The 21,150-nt window shown below is 37.2% G+C and overlaps 2 protein-coding genes across 2 annotated transcripts; both read right to left on the minus strand.

The window, feature by feature from the left end:
• Window positions 1-4,394: 4,394 nt before the first annotated feature.
• Window positions 4,395-5,289, minus strand: LOC119080021. The gene is made up of 2 exons (XM_037188202.1): window positions 4,800-5,289; window positions 4,395-4,607 (listed from the first exon to the last, which is right to left on the minus strand). Exons 1-2 carry the CDS (start codon window positions 4,980-4,982, stop codon window positions 4,395-4,397), a joined length of 396 nt encoding a protein of 131 aa, XP_037044097.1. The 5' UTR covers window positions 4,983-5,289.
• Window positions 5,290-15,077: 9,788 nt separating this feature from the next.
• On the minus strand, window positions 15,078-20,623 carry LOC119075542 (E3 ubiquitin-protein ligase SHPRH-like). Its single transcript, XM_037182015.1, has 17 exons — window positions 20,003-20,623; window positions 19,159-19,907; window positions 18,986-19,102; window positions 18,812-18,927; window positions 18,624-18,746; window positions 18,372-18,559; window positions 18,141-18,310; window positions 17,921-18,079; window positions 17,606-17,804; window positions 17,428-17,543; window positions 17,057-17,373; window positions 16,570-16,996; window positions 16,106-16,503; window positions 15,886-16,039; window positions 15,711-15,827; window positions 15,468-15,647; window positions 15,078-15,402 (listed from the first exon to the last, which is right to left on the minus strand). The coding sequence occupies exons 2-17, from the start codon at window positions 19,765-19,767 to the stop codon at window positions 15,217-15,219; spliced, it is 3,576 nt and encodes a 1,191-aa protein (XP_037037910.1). The 5' UTR covers window positions 19,768-19,907; window positions 20,003-20,623; the 3' UTR covers window positions 15,078-15,216.
• Window positions 20,624-21,150: the final 527 nt, after the last annotated feature.

The following is a 21,150-nucleotide window of genomic DNA, read 5'->3' on the forward strand; positions in this document are numbered from 1 at the left end:
CGGCAATCGGTCGAAATAACTAATTTTAAATAACTAACTGCCAAAATAAATAACACCAAAAAAACTAACTACAAAAATAACTACTGGACTAAATGACTAATGGTCAAATAAACTAAGCTAGAAAAAACTAATACCAAAATATCTAAAATGTTGATTAGAGAAAGTACTCGATTTTATCATCTCACTGGTTTTTATTTTTCGGTAAAATGTGAACACTGCACCGGAATAAGCAAATGTTCTTTTGTATGAAAAAAAAACTCTCCCAACACTGTTACGACTATTGTTGCTGTTAGTATTACAATTATCATCGCGCATTGAAGAACAAAAACTGTGTCATTTATTTTAAAGTGTGATAATGTCTACGTTAGAAATTGTGCGTAATCAAAAAGGTGGTGAGGTTGCTCTCCACAAAGGATATGAATACACTAAAAACGGGAAATCTACTGAGACCCAATACTGGAGATGTACACAGTAATTAAATTAGAAATATTTTCATATCAAAAGCCATTTTTAACGATTTGAACTCTTTTGTTATTTTTATCAAAAGATATTCCATGACTCGCTGTCCTGGGCGCATGAATAGTGTCGGTATCAATGTGAAAAAAGTTCTCGATCACTCGCACGCACCTGATGTTCGTAAAGGAAATGTTCGAAAAGTACTTGAAAATATTCGCAATGGAGCACTTTCCACAACTGAACCACCAAGAAAAATTCTACGCAACATCACATGTTCGATTGGCAGAGTGTCCTCGGTAGAGCTGCCCAGTAATATCAATATGACACGTGGTATACGCAGGATTCGTAACAAAACGGGAGTTCATCCGAAAAATCCGAAAACATTGGCTGAATTAGTAATTGATGGAGACAATGCATTGACCTCCATATACAAGCACAAGGTCTACAAAGTATTTACGGTGAAGATGAGAATTTTGCCCAATACATGAGATGCTTAGCTGCATTAGCATTCGTTCCACCCGAAGAAGTGGTTAAACGATATGAAGAATTGAAAGGATTAGATTTTTTTAAAGCGAAGTTAAGCGGTAAATCAGCTGTTGATGTTGGAGTACAAAATTTGTTGTCATACTTTGAAAAAACTTGGATCGGCCACTTCGCGCGTAATAGATTTGTTGAGCCCCTATTTTCAATTGATTTGTGGAATGTTTACCACCAAACTCTTGCTTTCTTCCCAAGAACCAATAACGCAGTTGAGGCTTGGCATAATGCCATTACGATATTGTTCGGTGTGCATCATCCTTGTATTTATAATTTTATTGAAGGCATTAAAAAGGAGCAAGATGCCGCAGAGATTTTAATTGCTAAGATGATGTCTGGCATACCAACAGACAATAAACAAAGTAAGAAACAAATAGAACTCGGTGAGCGATTGGTCGCAGTGGTAAAAATGTATAAAATTGATGATGCTACTTTCGACATAAAAGATTATTTATTCGGAATTAGCAGCGCAATTTCGTATCCATCTACTAAGAAGTGATGCACATCTAGCAATATTGTAAGTGCTTTCAATTAATTGGATGTGGAATTTTAAAATATTTATTTTTTTTTGTGATAATGAAGTAATTTATAGTTTTTAAGTCTTTTCATGAATTTTGTTGGTCGTTTAGAAGTGGAAATTGAAAATTGGATATTTTCTATTTGATAATGATGTTAGTCATACTTTGCTTTTTTCGGGCGTTTCGATGTAAGGACTAAATTTAGTGCTTGTTTCACACTTTAATAAATATTTGAAATGTATTGTTTTTGTTTCCATTGACTAGTTAACATAATTTAGTAAGAAGATTGAAGTTTGCCGTAAGGCCGCCTGCTGTAAGGCAGTTTAAATTTAGGTTTTATAACTGTAATTTCGTAAGTACGTAAAACTAGAAGGTGCTAGATCTTGAAAGTTGAAAAATGTAAAAAAAAAAGCGGGGTCAAGGGGCGGCAGCCCCTGCATAGGGGGGTCAAGGGGGAGTATCCCCCTTGCGAGGTTTAAGGGGTGGAACGGGGTTTGGGGCAGAGCCCCATGAACGTCTGCAAGGCGGTAAACGAAAGCTCGCCGCAGGCGCGGGGGTTTGGGGGCGGAGCCCCCGTATTTTAAACTAATTCATCTCATAAAATAATTGTGCTAGTTAATTACGCTACATGAACGTCTGCAAGGCGGTAAACGAAAGCTCGCCGCAGGCGCGGGGGTTTGGGGGCGGAGCCCCCGTATTTCAAACTAATTAATCTCATAAAATAATTTTGCTAGTTAATTACTCTACTAATTATTTTGGTCATTCGTTTTTTTAGTTTTAGTTATTTGCTTATTAGTTATTGATGTATTAGTTATTTAAGTATTAGTTAATTTGGTAATTAGTTATTTAAAATTAGTTATTTCGACACCAAGCCGAAAATCTGCGTAATCAACAACTCATTGACGACCCGACGACTAAAGTTGAAGGCATGTCTGAGGTAAGACAAGTTTGGAGCCGTATCAACCGAATCAGAACTGGTCACGGGCGATGTGCTAGTATGATGTACAAATGGAACATGAACGAGTCGCCGAACTGTGATTGCGATGACGTCCCCCAAACAACCGATCACATTGTAAGCGACTGCCCTACACGAAAATTTATCGGTGGCATCCAACAAATTCACGAAGTCACACCTACAGCAGTACAGTGGATCTGGTCGATGGACATTGCGTTATGATAGTCTGGACCGTTCTTTTTTCGAGCTTTTACTTTTTTGACTAAAAGATTTTTCTTAATCTTGTTTTCTTGTTCTTTTTGAACCAGTGTGATAGTATGCGATGTGATAATTTGCTTTCATGTAATATGCCATACGAAATAATAAAAAAAAAATTATTATCAAAGAAAATAGTTATTTATGCAACCAGTGGAGAAAATCTAGGAATGTCAATTATTTTTCGAATCTTAGAAAGCGATTTGTGTCAGTTCAATTTAGAAAAGATTCTTCTCGTCTCTAGATTCCGAATATTGTTTTTCTTTAAGAGTCTTTGCGAAAATGTTGACCAATTGAAATTCAAGGGGTCTCCGAATGTAGCTATTTTGGTATGGATTCCTTGGACTATGCCTGAGTCATTTCTAGATAAATTTTTTTCTTCAAACACTTTCACCTTAGGTCTGAGAAAAATGCACTGCACCGGATGTATTTAGGCAATATTCTCCTTTACAACTAATCGGATAAATGTAAAATTATGATCAAATACTAGCCTGAACGAGGTACAAATTTAGCATTATCGAAATGTTTGAAAAATTGATGATTTTCAAAGAGGCCCGTAGGTTGGTGCGATCCGGATACTTGCAAACTAATGGTATGGGATGTCATCACAAGGCACCTAGATTGGAACCATATTAAATCACTTAGGTTAGTGGTGGCGCAGGCAACAGTATTACTTTTTCAAAAAAAAAAAAAACTAAAACCCTCTTGAAACTTGAAACTCTAGTTCATCCTGATCAAAACACTTGTCTTTTATGCTTCCGTGAACTCTAACCTTTCGATTAACACCTTATACGATATGATCCGACCGCGATAATAGTCATCTGTAGTCACGTTTGCGCACTAAAGTCGGCCTACAACGAAGCTGGAAAAACTTAAATTTATGATCTTAAATAGTCTGATCTGAAAGTCCTGAGAGTGAGCGACTGGAGAACGTTGGCGTGGAATAGGTCCGATGGGAGAAGATTGCTGGAGGAGACCAAAACCAATAGTAGGTTGTAGTGCCCGCCTAAGTAAGTAAGTAATACAATTATGTTAAATTGAATAGGAGGCCTTAAATACAGCTGTCACATCACAACTGTTAGGCATTTATTATTTCCGATGAAAAGTAATTGATATTGACCACTTGTGCAATGTTCCATCAATAAATCTTTAATTTCGTAGTTTTAGTTCAATTTATTGACCTTTTAATTAGTTTTAATTGGTTGATAATGACCTAGGCAGTTTTTTAAAATTAGTTCCTTGGCAAAGCCACCCAACTGGTCATTTACAATTTCATTATTTATTGCCGACAACGAAGTCTGAAGATGGGTCAAAATATGACACGAAATATTGCAAACTAAAATTAGAATTTTTACTCCATTGTCCGCATCTGTCCAATAACCAAAAGATGCAATATTCGAGGCACACGGCGAATAATCAGAAACAACAAGTATAATATTTAATAACATTTCTAATTCCTTCAACAAAATATTACTGACAATAATATGTGGAACCTTTTCAATTCATCAACCATTCCAGTAACGTTAATTCGTCAAAAGTTGTTATTGTCTAATTAATGATAATATATAAGTTAATAAATTAATTTACTAATAAATTGCTATTTTCAAAAAAATCCACTTAATCAGACAGTATTTACAACTAATTTTAACATATACACGTTGTTGAAGATGAGCCTACACCACCAACTGAACAACTTGCACCTCCAGCTGCTCCTCCGAGTCCGCCGAATCCACCAGTAAGACTGTTACACCCATTTCCACCAATTCCGCCATTTCCGCAAGTTCCACCGACGCCCCCTGAAGCTCCTCCAGTGCCTCCATTTTTACCAGATAGAATTGCATTTCCACCTTTTCCTCCAACTGCTCCATTACCGCCATTTTTACCACCTAGAAATGCAAAAAAAAATCTAGGTATATTTTTGGTGACTGTATACATTTTAAAATTTATGTTGATGAATTTAAAAAATTTCTTCGTGAATCATTTCTGTTTCTAATCGAATGAAAAAATGACCAATATACTGTTTTCGTTTACAACTTTTTTAAGCTCGAAAACATATAAAAAGTAGGAAAGATAATTACCAGTTGCTGCACCACCAGCTCCACCAACTCCTCCAGAACCTGGTATTCCGGTATTTCCAGGAGCAGTTCCAGCAGCACAACCTCCAATACCTCCTGCACCTCCATTACCGCCATCAGATCCACCCAATCCTGTAGTTCCTGTACCTCCAGCTCCACCGACACCTCCTGCACCTCCAGAGCCATCAGTGCCACCAGATGCTCCGCCTTTTCCTCCAGCTCCACCTGGAAAACCTGGAGCACCTACTGCCGATTGCGAGCCGCCTATCCCTCCGACTCCACCAGCACCTCCATTTCCAGTTCCAACTCCGGCACCTCCATTACCACCAGGGCATCCAGGACAACCAGGATCGCCTGCTGCACCTACTGACCCAGCACCGCCAGCTCCATTAGGAGGAGCTCCAACAGCTCCATTTGAAGCAGAACAAATCTGATTACAAGCTCCATCTGTAGCTGCAATATAGAACCCACCAACAGCCAAGAAAAGTATACATGCGATCATCTTATTTTTCGAATTTTGAGAGTTTGTAGTTGTAATTTACTAAACACTTATTAGTAGTATAATGATACCTACAGAATTTCTGAGTCTTATATAGGTTTCATATGAAAATTTTACATAAAATAAATTGTGTTGTTTCTTTGCTCAGCCTGCAAAAGAATTATCTAGTTCTTGTAATGTTATTGTTCGAAATATGCAAATATCTGATGATGAATTTATAAATACAGCTGCAAATTTAATAGTGTTGATTTCGTGGAGTTTTGAACTTGTGTAGAAGTTTCTGATTAATACTCGTGAGCGAAATTCTACATAGACGCTTTTCCTTGTTACCACGTTTTTTTCCTTGTTTTTTTTTTTACCACGAAATAGTTTCGTTGGTTGGTTGAGTAGTCATTAAGTTCAGGAAATTGAGTTTGTCTAGTGAGAATTTTCGTTGAAATTTCTTAAAAGAATTTTTTTGAAGAGAAAAGCTAATTTTTCCTATTTTTACCTATCGTATTGAGAAAATACACATAAAAGACGAACAGAGATTTAGTTTGATGAAAACGAATTGTTAGTTATATTTTTAATAAAGACATGGGTTTAGGTGGTATGTGGTTTGGAGGTACATGAGTCTTATAACTTTATTCGGTTGTTCATAGATTGGATTTTTATTCGACTAGTAATCTGGGATCTGAGACAATTTTTGCGTGAAATTGTATTCTTAAAAAAAAATTCCCATTCTTAGAAAGAGAATGTTTGAGCGAGTGTAAACTTCACACGAGTTTAATTTATTCAAGAAGTAGGTAAGAAATATCATAGCTCTCTTTGTTTCCTTCGTAAAGGAAAAAGTCGTACTATACTCATGAAATAATTTGATATTCTGTATCACGATGCGTAAAAGTACCTCGGGCAAAAGCCATCGGACACTTTTAGTCACCTGGATACGAAATATCAAATTCCTTCCCTTGTATAGTGGGAATACAGTCCTCCCCACTCGTCAAAATAAAAATTTGGAACCTCGGACGAATGTACTATTACAATTTTTCTTTACTCGGCGTCAATTTATTTACTCGAAAGTATTCCTGAAGTCTCTAAATCATATTGGGTATCAGGAACATTTTCAAAAAATAAATTTAGACTAACTAATATCAATCTTATCTAGGCCAACACATAATATTATTAATTGGATTACTGCTAAACTTATATTTGGTTATGTCTCTATTTATACTTTCAATGATTCATGATTTAAAATGGGTAATTAGGTTGCGTAACTTTGAACACGACCATTTGTTATCTTTTAATAAAGTTGGCACGTGCCAACTGCTACCTGCAAAATGGTAATGGGGTAAGAAAATGCGCTGTTCAACAATTCAATAACATCCTCAATAACAACTTCTTTTTCAGCTGCACATATAGCTTCTGCTGTAATAATCAACATCATCCGATATTTGAAAATTCGAACGACACGTTTTAAGATGTTGACGAATACCAAAAAAATATTATTTTTTACAGACTCTATACAAAGACACAATAAAAATCCTATGGAATATTTACATTTCATAAATTTATTTTCAATTTAAATTAATCTGTCAATATATGATCCTTCTTACTGCGTAAAATAGCTTCGCAGTTACTGGCACAAAATGAAACGGCTGCAGAGCCAGATTGGCCCTATGGGCGTTCGGGCGATTCCCGAAGGACCCTTAAATTTTTATATGGATAAAGAGTAACGAAGAGCTTTTCGAAAAATTTCTTCATACCACACTCGAAGTGCTTTTCTGAGCCAGTCCGGCACTGCACGAATGCAAATCCTTTCTCTGTGCAATACCCTTCGATACGCGGATTAGGATTAAAGTTACATAATATGTCCAAACATTCCTACATAATATCTACCGACTCAGAACGAGAAATGAAGGTGAAAAAAGGTGGAGGTCATGTTGTTAATTTTAATCGTAAGTCATTTACAATCAATAAGTTCCAAGTCTGTGCTTGCAACACTGAGAGAAATTTTCTACATGCTATGTGTATATCATTTGTGCCCCCTGTTGAGAAGTGTGGTAAGGTACAGCCGGCTCGAATATAATACGTGCGAGAAGTTCCACAAAGATTTAAAAATATGAATTTCAATGAATTCATCTGCAGTAAACACCATATTAACAGCTTCTAGTAGTTATTATGTATTTTAGCAGCTATTGGTAACAAATATCTCAAATAATAAATTGACTTCTTTGGGAATTGAGCCAACGATCTTTCTAATGTTGCAGTACAGTAAGTTATTTACATTCCACGTACATCACTGCAAATGAAAATATTGTGGATGACTATCCTTCAGTTGTAATTTGCAATTTTCACGTAAATACTTCTTTTTTCTAGTTGAAAATTACTTATATTGCACAGTGCAATGGTTTTTAGCCCCGTACGAAGTACGAAGGGGCTTATAGGATTACGATGCCGTGTGTAATTGATGGAATTCGAAGCAGACGGTAAGGGCAAAGTGTTTGCCTATGTTCATAGATGACGAATCCGCAATAAAAATTTGGGCCGTCTGTCCGTCACGTCGATATCTTGAGTAAATCAAATCCGATTTCAAATTTTTTCCTGAAAGATAGTCAAAATAGTGAGGCTAAGTTCGAAGATGGGCATATTCGGGTCGGCCCTTCGTGAGTTAGGGCCACCTAAGTGATTTAAGGTCTTTTGGTGATATTTATGGCAAAATAAACGATGGAAATGTAAATGACACGGCAAATGATAGGTATTGTCAATACCAATCCAGGAAAAAAAAGTTTTTTAAAATCGGGTGAGTGGACCGTGAGTTAGGGCCTTAGAAGTGAAAAGCTACTAGGGCCCTATGCGTATTTTACATAGAACTCAAGTAAATTTCATTCGTTTTCGTAATTTTTGTGTCATTTGGAAGGTAATCAAAGGCCGAATAGAATGTTGTTGAAAAAAATTAAATTTGGGTCCTCGGACTAAGGTCGCTACTAGGGCCCTATGCGTATTTTACATACAACTCGAGTAAATTTCATCCGTTTTTCGTAATCTTTGTTTCATTTGAAAGATAATCGAACACCGAATAGAATGTTGTTGAAAAAAAAAATTAAATTTGGGTCCTTGGACTAAGGCCGCTACTAGGGCCCTATGTGTATTTTACATATAACTCGAGCAAATTTCATCCATTTTTCGTAATTTTTGTTTCATTTGGAAGGTAATCAAAGGCCGAATAGAATGTTGTTGAAAAAAAATTAAATTTGGGTCCTCGGACTAAGGCCGCTACTAGGGCCTTATGTGTATTTTACATATAACTCGAGCAAATTTCATCCGTTTTCCGTATTTTTTGTTTCATTTGGAAGGTAATCAAAGGCCGAATAGAATGTAGTTGAAAAAAAAATTAAATTTGGATCCTCGGACTGAGGCCGATACTAGGCCCTATGTGTATTTATACTCAATAAATTAAAATTTTAGGGCTATTTGAATTTTTTGTTTTATTTGAAAGGAACGTCGTATGGGGCTTCGTAATTGCGCTATGCGCAATTTCTAAGATGTACACATTACATAATAATTTTACTTTAACTACTTTAACCGGCGCATAGGCTTACGGTCAAAATAGGGTAACAGACGCACTAGGGTCACGTACGCAATAGATATACGGGTTTGTACGGGGCTCAGTCGCAGCAAACGCTCCGACTGTTCTGATGGCTCGTTTAGATTAATTAAGGTTTAATTTAATGTTATTTTCACTCAAACACGATTTTAAACAATTATTTCTACGGTTTTTCGGGTGTCCGGTTGATACAACATATGAACTTACAAATTCAACATATGCCATGTTAAATACACCGAAAACGGTACCAAAATTGAGTGACTCAAAAATGCTTTGTCAGTTGTAATTTAAATGGTTTTTCTATTCAATTTGGTGTTTTCATTTTATTTTTAGTGTTAACATATTGAAATTAATTGCGACTTGCCAACTTTCGGCACCCTGGACTTTACTTAAATAGTCGAGGAATGCCTCCAAATAAATTTCTAAAAATACAAACTAACCAAAATAATTGCTTGTAATTTTGTAATACTTAAACAAAGTAGAAAAAAAAGTTGATTGTCCGAGGATAGGTACGCCTACCCTACGTGGAGTATTCTGAAGTTTCTTTTTCTGGGTGAAGTTCTGCGTGTTTCAAAAAAGATAACAATTTCAAAGTTGCTCTATCAGCTCCAACAGTTTACTATCCGTAATTGCCACAAAGGCAAGAGCGCGATTAATACTACCGAATTCATGGTATTATTGATCTGAAGCTAACGGTTTTCTTCACGACAATGACATCGCAGTTGAGGAAAGTATCCTCTTATGTTGCTCACTTGATTCGACTTTTTTTTAAATTTCTTAATCTTTCAATCAATTTCGATTACTAAGTAATATGGATTACCGGTTGAATTTACAAGCAGAATCAAACTGGCTATGGCTAGTCAAGGCCGCTTAACGAGAATGCGTTTGAAGTTAAGAAGAGTCGCTTTCGAAGTGCGTCAATGTGGTCAATGTTGCAAAACGAATTCAAATTGTGAAAGTCGACACTATGGATAGTCCGAGCTCCGGGCCTGTTCACAAAATGTGATTATGTGTAAGGGGCTGTCCACAAATGAAGTTTGCTTTTAGAAGAATTCATTTTATTGAAGTTTTTCTTTGTATGTAAAGAAAAAAATTCAAAAGTTTAATAAATATGAAATAATGTCATGGTCAGCCCCTAACAGACGTCAAATACATGAAGTGCTTTTTTCTTGTTTATCCTATAACATCAGTCAAAAAACCCTTAAAGAGTAAATGTGACGCAAGTGCTTTATCTTACTTAAAAAATAACGGATTTAGCCCAGGGTGATGCATTCTGCGCCTGTCCCATGTGTGCCCCTATGATAGGTGTAAGCTGGCTATTAGTAAAGATCACGATACGTCAAAAATATTTGGAAAAATAAGAGTGAGAAATGAGATGACAACTCGTGATCTTTGCTTTTGCAAGGAAAAGTTACGCCCTTTACAGTGCAGTTCAAGTGCCAATAGTATGAGAATCTTTTCTAAATTGAAGTGACACCGATCGTTTTCTGAAATTCGAAAAACAATTGAAATTTGAAGTAGGAAATCTGGCCTTTACATTGTAAGGTAAAATGAAAATAAAATGATTGAGTCTGGTTTTTGACAATTCAATTTCAATTCATCATTCTATTTTACATTCGCCTTCCATCGAAAATACGACTTTAAATCGAATTCGCATATTAAGAAAATGTCAAAATGTTCACCGCTAACACATAGACAAATTTGTAATCTCTAGGGATGAAATATTGGAATTTGTAATCTCTAGGGATGAAATATTGGAAATTGATAACCTAGAGTTAACAAACTGGAAAGCGCCGTGTATATGATACAAATCGATCATAATTGTAGTAGACATAGCAAACTGAGAGACTTCTCTCTCTTCAAAAACGAATGCTGTCAAGAATCGTTGTCGTGTTGTTGCAATATTTTTGTGTGCTATTGAAGTGATCGACATATTTTGTGTTTGTTTGGTGCTTAGTTTTCGATTAAATTGATAATTTTTGGTGTTTTTCGTGATTTTCGATGAAAGGCGAATGTAAAAGCCATTAAATGACTCGGGTCGAAAAAGATTTTTAAAAATTCTCGGTGTATGTGTGAGCCTCGAGGGTATTGTAACATTCGAATGCGATTGTGAACCTCGGTAAACCTCGGTTCACAAACACGCATTCTCATGTTACAATACCCTCTCAGCTCACACATACACCTCGAATTTTTAAAAATCGTTTTTCGACCCATGTGATTTAAATAACTATTGCTTTCATTTTACTGATAATGAAAATCGTTTTTTCACTTTTTCGTTTATTTTTCTCCATTTCTTTCATTCATACAAATTTTGTTTGATATAAATTGATATTATTTTACAACAAAACTGAGCCAGTGGAAACACAATATCTCTCAATATATGGTTGTATGATCCTTCTTACTGCGTATATAGCTTCGCGGTTACCGGCACAAAATGGAACGGCTGTAAATGCTTTCTCTGTGCAATACCCTTCGATACGCGCCGTTTCACACCATTCAGCATCGCCAATCGGATTAGGATTGAAGTTACATATGTCCAAACATTCCATCATAATATCTACCGACTCAGGACAAGAAATGAAGCTGTTATAGAAAATGTGGCTTTATTCAATGTTGTTAATTTATTAATCGTGAGTCATTTACAATCTCTCAATAAGTTCCAAGTCTGCGCTTGTCAGCTCTGAATGTTTTAAAAAAGATAACAATTTCAAAGTTGCTCTATCAGCTCCAACAGTTTTACCAGCCGTAAATGCCACAAGGGCAATGAGCACGATTAATACTACCGAATTCATGGTATTAAAGATCTGTAGCTAACGGGTTTCTTCACGACAATGACATCGAAGTTGAGGAAAATATCCTTTTATGTTGCTCACTTGATTCGACTTTTCTTAATCTTTCATTATCCATTTCGATTACGAAGAAATTTGGATTACGGTTGCATTTAGAAGCAGGACCGCACTGGTTACTAAAGGTCGCCTATATGAAAAGTATAGAAGAATGCGTTTGAAGTTGAAGAGTCGCTTTCGAAATGCGTCAATGTAGCAAAACGAATTCAAATTGTGAAAGTCGCCAGTATGGCCAGTCGGGGCCCTGGGCCTGTTCACAAAATGTGATTATTTGTAAGGAGGTGTCCCTTGATTTGAAGTTTGTTGAAGTTGCTTTGAGAGGAATTCATTTTATTGGCGTTTTTCTTTGCAGTGACTAAAATTCAGGAAATATAATTCATGTGATGGACAGACCTTAACAAAATATGTAAGAATAATTTCCCCGAAAAGTACTTACAGTTATTTAATCAGGCATAATTTGTGGTATTTCAAGTGTGATTCTATAATCAGCCATGGAAAAGCAAAGATCAATGATAAATTTTATATCACAGGATAAACGGTTTGCTATAATTAAATATTCGGTAAGAGTACTTTTCGTAGAACTGAATATTATACCTATTATACACCTCGATTTGTTATCATTCTCGTTTTGAATTTGCGTCGTGGTTTTTTCACCACCACCAGAGCCCACCATGTCTTTTTCTTAATTAAAATGAGGATGTCAGCGTAGCGTTTAAAGTTGTCACTAGTAATAGATATGTATATTTATGCTATACTATTATGCTTAGACTAATTGATAGATTGGCAATACGTAGACGTGCAACTGAAGCTAAAATAAACCATTACGTTTGTATACCAAAAACAACGGACACAAAATACACGAACGCATCATACGTCGAAACAATAGCACATTAACAAATTAGTTGGTAAGCAGCCTCATTATCTTATACGTCGTCATACGTATACGAACAGAATAAACAGCCTCGGTGAAGCGGGCTCACTATTCCAAAGGTACAAAACTTTATTTTACCAGAAAAACATACTAATCCCCGCTTCATCGAGGCTGTTTAGAGCAGAATACAAACAAAACAAATTTTACAAAGAGGGCGGCGAGGTCCAGGGGGCGACAGTTTGCGACTGATGTCATAGTAGTTATTTTTTCTTGGTGTGAAAGTTAAACCGAAACTAGTTGTGTCAAAATTTGGTGGCGTTTTCATGTCTGATATACTATATGCTATTATCCTGTTAGAAGATTATAGATGTTGGAATGGCGTATAATATCTAATAAGATTTGTAATTGCATTCTGCTGTCTAACGTTACGTACATGTTAAATCATCACTTATTGGTTTAATATATAGCACAGAAAATAAGAATTTCAAACAAATGGTTTGAATTTAATGGAAAGGAAATCCTGCAACAAAATATTACTGACAATATTATACGGAACCTTTTCAATTCACCAACCATTCACATTATATCACCTTTTACCTTTTTCTTGGATACCAAAGTGATTTTCATAAAAACCGTATAAAACGTCGTTTTCTTTATATTTCTCGTACGTTTTCCTACATACACACATCTAGCCACACATGATATCCGGAAGAAGCGCTTCGGGTAGGAAATTTATATCTGATGGGTGCTTTATAGTAATCCTATCTAATGCGATAGCAGCTGTTTATGTCCATATAAGGGATTTTCATGTATAATAGGCTATATCGGTCTATGATATGTGAAATATGGTTGGTAATGTGAATGTATCCAATGAAAAGTCGACGTGAGATTGACTATTAGAGCATTCCGAGTGGCGTCTTTCAGTGTATAGCCGTGCTTTCATGTTTATTATACCATTAGCTGTGGCATATAGCTTGAATATCAATGGAACAATAACTTTGCCAATTTAATTGTGAGACTTTACTTGTTCAGATTTAAATATGAGACTTGTGGTTAATCTGTCAGAATAACGGCTAGTAATTTGTTATTGAGATGAGACGATTATGAAGACAGTTTAAGCAACAGAAGTTACAGAGTTAATAGTTAAATTCTCAGTAGAAAATAAATTTAGAAATTCCCTGCGTCTGGGGAATATAAAGCTGGACATGATAACAGGGATCGTTGTTGCCGTATTTTTGTTTATCTGAAGAACTATCAATTTGCCATATAATCGATTCGAAAGTTAATTTGGAAGAGAGGAATGACAGTGTTACAGACGACTGTCATATGTTATCGACAACGACAGCAATAATAAACGACAAACTTTGACTAATCGGTTATGATATGACGCGAAATCTGCTACTTACCTGCTACTGTGATAGTTGACTATCATGCATACAAAATTTCATCAAAGTAATCTTTTTCGATTGATTGAATTTCCAACAGTGTAAAATGACTTCCAGATCCTTAATCCCACATAGCCCATCTTCGAACTTAACATCAGGAATTTAATTCTGCGTCGATTAAGAAAAAAGTAATTGGTTGCTAACTACTCAAGTTATCGTGTTTACAAGCAAAAAGTTGGGACAAACAATTCCGTTTTTCATAACATTTTATACAACCTACAGGGAAAACATTTCAGGGTATTTTCTGCCATAAGACCCTGACTTACAGTCAAGGGAATAGTCATCTTTTCTACCTCTTTACACATTTGTTCCTGGACCCAATACCACATATGGGTTCAGATGGGCTACAGTTCATTCTTCATTCATCGGCGTCAGTTCTCTTAAGCCTCCAACACAACTCTTTTTACAGCATTCTAAATTCACGCAAACAACATCTTGGTATGATTGGGACTAAAACTATCTTGTTTCCCGTTTCTTTTCTATTTACTCATTGAAGAGTAAAGAGTATAACCTGAAAGTGAATCATAACTCACCAATCCATAAAATAATCGTCTTTTTTACCTCTTTCCTTTAATTAAGGTGATACTCTTCATTGAGAAACGGACAAGATAAGAGTAGCGTAAACATACCAAGATTCTCGACGGATTCTCGACCGGTGCAAATTTTCAGGTATAACTGAAACCTGACCTGACAGGTTTCAGAAATTCATGTTCAGGTCAGGTCAGTTAATCTTGAAGAAAATTACCTGACCTGATCTGAATTTTCAGATCGCTACAATTTTTGAATTTTTGCTTTGTTTGCTTGAGAGCTCGCTCTCTCACGGCTCTCACACGGAGTACTTTTTGTTGAGTGGAAACCATACTTAATTCCACACACTTTTCAAACATTTTTCAGCCAGTGGACCGTATGTTATTTTTCAGTCATTTTTCAACGATTTTTTAGGAACTGTGCACTCATCAAAAGGCAAGTTCTTCAGCCTCTCTGTCAATTTACTCATTAATGAAACATTTTTGAGTTTAACGGAATTTTTGCATATAATTCAGTGATATAATTCAAGTTTCAGTATAACAACGTGCAACAACTCGTACATATGTCTACCGAGTGTTTGTAAATAATTTTTGCTTATTATTAATCGTCTAGGAAATTGCAAAATGTAATTTCAATACATTTTAAACGTTAAAAACGTACCCCAGACAAGCTCCATAAACTGTTCGAGAAAAAGTTCGCAGAATTTGACGCACTCTGCAAATTATTTTCGAATAAGTGTAAGAGATCCTCTACTGTTATATTGCCATCGACGAACGATGACACTTTTTTGTTGTTGTCCATTCTGACAAGTTTTTCTTCAATCGTATCGGCCACCTGTTTATTTCATAAAAGAATTTAGCAAACCGGACATTATTGAGTGGTGGCATCACACTACTTACGTAAAATTTGTGCACAAATGTCTCTTTCCGTTGTCCCAACCGATGAATTCGTCCGATTGCCTGCTCCTCCATCGCCAGATTAAGATTGGGTTCAACCAATAATATGTGATTTGCTTGCGTCAAATTGAGACCCGTTGACGCGACGGCCAACGGCATTAGCAAAACCTGAGTGGTGTCAGTCTGTGAATGTTGAAAGCAGAAAAACATTTACAAAATTCTCGATTGTGATCACAGAGCGTTTACCCGGTATCGATGCCATGTGCCTGTCTTTGTTTTTCCTTTGTCTTTAGAATTGTACAAAATGTACGAAATGCCATTTTGCACAAACTCTGCAGCAAATACTTGTAACATTGCAGCACACTACCAAAACAAACAAGAAAAGGACATTAAAAAAGGACGACTGCAGAAATATACTCACGCTGCAAATGACCAGCGCCTTGTCGTTGGGATGATTTCGTTTAATTGTTAGCAAAGTGCGGACAACGCCTTCAACCTTTGTGAATGGATTTCTCCAGATCACCTCGTTTGTAATTTTCAATGATGGAATATTCGTTACACTGTGTCTGGAATTGCTAGAGATAAGAAATTATTGGTTTGAGTTTCGCATTTTCTCCAAGCAAAGTAATAATGTAACCGACCTCTGTATATCCACATTGATGGACAATCGCTTTTCTGTTTTTCTGTTGCAAATAGAACAGCTGAATTCGTCACTATCATTTTCGGCACAGCAGTTGGCGCAGAAAAAATGATTGCATGGAAGGAAGATCCACTTCTGCTGAGAATGTTTTACACGGCATTTTTGTTGATTTGAATCAACGATGGTCGAATTGGTACTGTAGCCATATGTCTTTAGCCCTTTCAGATACATAAGATCTCGAAGGCAATCTTTGAAATCCTGACTGGATTGGTCAATCGATCCCATGTGAGTACGAGTTGAAATCGGCAGTGATTGCACAACATTAGGTTTTGCTTCCTGAAGATATTTGTGCATTGCGCTCGTTCGTCTATCGATTTTGTTGAGCCATTCCCAAATGTCCTGGGCGAAAGATTGCATGCGAAGGGAGTGAAAATGGAACGAAACAAGAATCGAGATCGAGCTTACCCGGACTTCATTTTGTAGATCACAAAACTGTCCAATGTGCTGCTTACCATCATCCAGTATGGTCGCAGGGAATCCACTTTTTTGAGCAAAGCGACAGATCACGTTTAGTATACTCTCCGTCCATGATTTCATCCAGACTTCTTCAATCACAAAATCCGATTCCTGTGGTGGACGACTCAGTAGCGATTCGTACTCCGTGAGACTACTTTCAAAGAAGCATAGTCTACACGATGGTGAGCTGACCAAACCGTCATTCGGTGCTGGTTGGGAAAGGTGACCGCATTCCAACAGTGACCAGTTCAAATACGTCGGGATAGAGTTCATTGAACCGAGGTCTTGCCAGTTCGAAAATATTTCTTCTCGCTTGGTTGAAATCGCCAAAAGATTTTTCTTCAAAGTTTCTTGCAGGTTGGTTATCAAGGCATTTCTTGAAGTAATTCAAGAAAAAATTGAAATCCATGTCGATTGATCGATATAATGTACTTACAATGGTTCGATAGCAGGTTTCTTCAAGGTCATGTATTCAATGGGAATGGTTTTTTTCAGCGCGACGACGAGATTTTGGAATAGTTCTGTTGCATTTTCGTTGCACTTTATGTACTCAATCGTACGTTTCCACCATGTCCCCTCGTTGACGTCAAAATTTACCGTGCGATGTTTGTGTAAAATACCATTCGAAGTGGCAGTAATGTCATTGGTTCTGATTTGCATCAAATTTGCGAGCAGTTCATTGACTCTAGTGTCGTACGGTGTCAGTCTTAGTTTTTTGTGAATATCGCTTAAATTAATGAGAGCGTGCAGCAGCTGTAACAACAAGATTTTTGCTCAAATTCCATATAAATTCTGTGAATTCCTTACGTGAATATCTTCAGTTTTCAATAGATTTCTGTTTTGATCGGCAAGATCGATCGCATGTCTGTATCGTCTGGCTGCAATTTCCAACTCATTTTTCATCAAATGCAATCCGGCAAGATCTTGAACGTTTGATTTCAGTTACATCAATGGTATAACTACCAGAATTCAGTCAATACTGTACCATTCAATGCAACCATTTGCGTCTTAAACGCCTTCTGGCATTTCATCAGTGCTTGCTTGATGAGCCAGTCAACCAATTCGAAGACATTGAAAGTCAATTTTGCGCCTCGTTCGATAAATATGTCAACTGCCGCGAACGCTTCCTCATCTAATTGTGGATGAGTGCAAATCTCACGTAGTCTCCGGAATGGCAACAGTTGCTAGAGAAGACATTATTCGATTTTTACACGTTGGATCATTGGATCGTGACGAATGTTTATGTTCAGAAAATAGTTTGCAGTATTGGATATTGTTGTTAACGTTACGTCATACTTACACTGGTACTCAGCGTATGAATTGATTGATCGGGTTCAATATTACACACAGCTGCTTTGAACTTTTCAATCCAATACACAGCACGTTGATCGTAGAAATATCTTTCGGCCGGTGAGAATTCCAAACGATGAATCACCTCCGTTTGCCTCGGCAATCGCAACTAAATCAATGAAAATGAATTTAATTTGACAGACCGATCACACCGTAGCCTTCTCCATTACCTGGTCCTGAACGAATTCTTTCTCAGTTCGCCAAAATATTTTCCCAAACAGATTGGTAGTGATAGCGACCTGGCTGTTGTTTAGTCTAAATGGTTCCATGATTAAGGAATCCCACAATTTGATGTCGGTGATCGGATCGATGTCAAGGAAACAAACGATTCCATACAAATCTAAAAGTTCACATGGATCGTGTGTTTGTCAATGCAATCCAAATTATTATTTGATGCATACCTTGTAAGCCATCCTTAATCGGAGTTCCAGATACACACCAGCGATTGATAGCCGATACCATGCGAGCCAGTTTTGCATAATTCCAATTAACGTTTTCCACCATTTGAGCCTCATCAAGACATACTCTCCACCATTCAATCAGTATCAGTGGACATGGCAGGGCTGCATATCGTTTGCGATCACGGAGTCTGGCCAGAAGATAAGACAGAAAATTAGGAAATTAAAACTATCTTCAATGTCGTAAAGTCGTACCGTGTCTCTTCGGCTACATCGGCGAAATGGATTTCTTGTCGCAAAATTTCGTACGTTGTGAGAACAATATCGTGTTCAGACAACACAGCAGGGTGCACATACTTTTTTCCATTATTGAAACCACTTAAACATTTATTTAAATCAATCAATGGGACAAGGCTCAATGGATGGTGAAGGTTTTATCTCACCCGTAAATATGAATTTTCAATGAATCGTCCGAGACATTATTTCCTATTTCCTCTTCCCACTGCATTAGCAGACTGTTCGGCACTATAATAAGTGTCGACTTCGATGGTTTCGGAGGCTGTCGGTGCCAGTACAGTTAAGCGAAAAACGACTGAATTTACAAAGAAAAATCTTACCGATTTCGCAATGCAATGTGGACACAAATACTTGTTCCCTGGTTGAACGTCACTCGTTTCATCAAAGCCCAGGCAGCGACGATGCTGAGAATTGCCACAATCAGAGCACATGACACTCTACATTTAGTATTCAAATTAGAATTGTTCCAATTAGTTATAATCACGAGCCTTACGTTTCCTTTTTTTGGATCCAAAGTCCCACACGTACATTCGACCGATCCAATCTTAACACCACTGTCATCACCAACCTCTGTTTCGTTTTTCGGATCAGTCATAGCCGCTCTTGGATTCAAAAGAATTAGTGAGAGCAATTCAATCGTTTTGCCCAAACCCATCTCGTCCGTCAGTATGCCTCCAGTGCTGGGCAGTTTTTCAATTGATTGTTTCTGCCACGACAAGCAACCAGATGTTTTCGAATAATATGCGTCACGAACACATTTATTGCCGAACGCTTTCAAATTCACGCGCTTGTTGATATTCATCGACAGCATTTTTTGCAGCTGTTCAGTCGAGTGATTGTCGTCATTGCAGAATTCCAGCACACCTTCTCTAGCCAGCATCCAACCAACGGCCTCCTTCTGGTAGTCCAGAAGTTGTGACATCATCCGAGGATCCTGAACTGTATCCGGAGGATTCGGTCGACTTTCGTATAAATGATACTCCCGCATCATCGCAAAGAAACGCTGTGCATCTTCAGCTACTGAATGGCTTATTCCTGTGGATGAGCTGCATTCGCGTCTGTTCAAAAAATAATAATCGAAAAGTGGAATGCCATCCGTCATGTCGGGTGCAGTCTCTTCCACATAACTGATATCGCCTTTTATGGCCGACGAGTACACCTTGACTTGAAGGATAATTTCCTTGTAAATGGCGTCGTATTTTTCGAACTCGATTTTGAATATTTTTCGAGTGTCAAGTTTTCCTGGAAGCAGAAAATGTTACAGACACTCATTGAGACGAAACTTCTTTTGTTTACTTTTACAGTAGGAATTTTAGGACTTTCATGTCAACACTTACCTGGTTTGCCAAACAAAGCAGCAGGTATATTTAGCTGTTGAAAAGCGAAAACAAAATGTTTCACCTCAATATACTTTTGTTCGTGCTGCGATAGACGCTTGATGGTTTTAGATGACTTCAATATCAGCGAAGCATCTTCCTCCGAAATCTCTCTGCGAGTCTGCAATTCGATGACCTGCTATTAGGCCTTCGACTTGAATTTGAAACTTATCGAGTCCAGGAAAGCGTTGAACAATGTTCCCGTTGTCGAAATTGGTTTCGAATTTTTCCGAACCATTTGCTCCGTCCAATGTCAGCTTTAACACAATTTTGCCAAGATTGTAACCGTCGCCTTCATTTGAATGTCTGAAGAAAATTTTACACCAACGCTCATTGATTCGATTTGACTGCAAATGTCTGTCGTCGGAATCAACACGTATTATGGTTTCTCTCTGCGTTGTCTTTTCTGGAATGCAATGTAAACGTGCAGCGTCGGTAACAATAATATCTCATTGCGCACAATCTTGTTCTACGCGAACTTTCTTATTTGGTGGTTGAGACATTTTTTTTGTCGAGCACTCAGAACTGCAACTATTTGCGCAATAAATTTTTCACACGTGATCACTTGTAGAACACACTTGAGAATATGTCACGACTCACGACCTTTTGTCTTTTTTACGTCCTTATCCGAGCATGTAGACAGTACCCTGAGCCGCTGAGTCACTAACCCGCAGCTGCGCACATATTTAAACACTGAAAGCATGCCATGTTGTGTAGTCGGTTGCCCCTCGTATATCTTAACGGCATAAACACGAACGTTTTGTTAAATAAAGCTTTATCTCAACAAATTTGTAAAGTAAAAACAAAGTTAATACATAGCACTCTCAAGCGAAGATAACTTTGACATCACTCAAATAGAGGGCTTTCAGTGCTTGAAATTTTTGTTAGAAAATTTTCAAGCAGATCGACATCGGAGGTAAAATATTGGCTATGTTAGTCTCCTACGTTGGCTAGTCTTTGGCATACAGAACTCGCTAAGAATCGATTAGGACGAATTCCAAATAAAATGGACAGTCACGGTAGGTCAAAGTTCCCGAACAAAGACACTACTTACTTACTTACTTAGGCGGGCACTAAAACCTTCTATTGGTTTTGGCCCCCTCCAGCAA

This window comes from Bradysia coprophila, chromosome III (assembly GCF_014529535.1).
Source record: "Bradysia coprophila strain Holo2 chromosome III, BU_Bcop_v1, whole genome shotgun sequence".
NCBI classification, from domain to species: domain Eukaryota; kingdom Metazoa; phylum Arthropoda; class Insecta; order Diptera; family Sciaridae; genus Bradysia; species Bradysia coprophila.

What these genes read in the sequence shown, in the direction of transcription:
- LOC119080021 (XM_037188202.1), bottom strand. Translation starts at nt 4,982, where the DNA reads ATGGCTCTGGAGGTGCAGGAGGTGTCGGTGGAGCTGGAGGTACAGGAA. An exon ending in AGCTGGTGGTGCAGCAACTG is followed by an intron (nt 4,608 to 4,799) that starts GTAATTATCTTT and finishes TTGCATTTCTAG; the next exon opens with GTGGTAAAAATGGCGGTAAT.
- LOC119075542 (XM_037182015.1), bottom strand. Translation starts at nt 19,767, where the DNA reads ATGACGGATGGCATTCCACTTTTCGATTATTATTTTTTGAACAGACGC. An exon ending in AAGAATTCGTTCAGGACCAG is followed by an intron (nt 18,080 to 18,140) that starts GTAATGGAGAAG and finishes TCATTGATTTAG; the next exon opens with TTGCGATTGCCGAGGCAAAC. An exon ending in AAACCTGCTATCGAACCATT is followed by an intron (nt 16,997 to 17,056) that starts GTAAGTACATTA and finishes AATTACTTCAAG; the next exon opens with AAATGCCTTGATAACCAACC.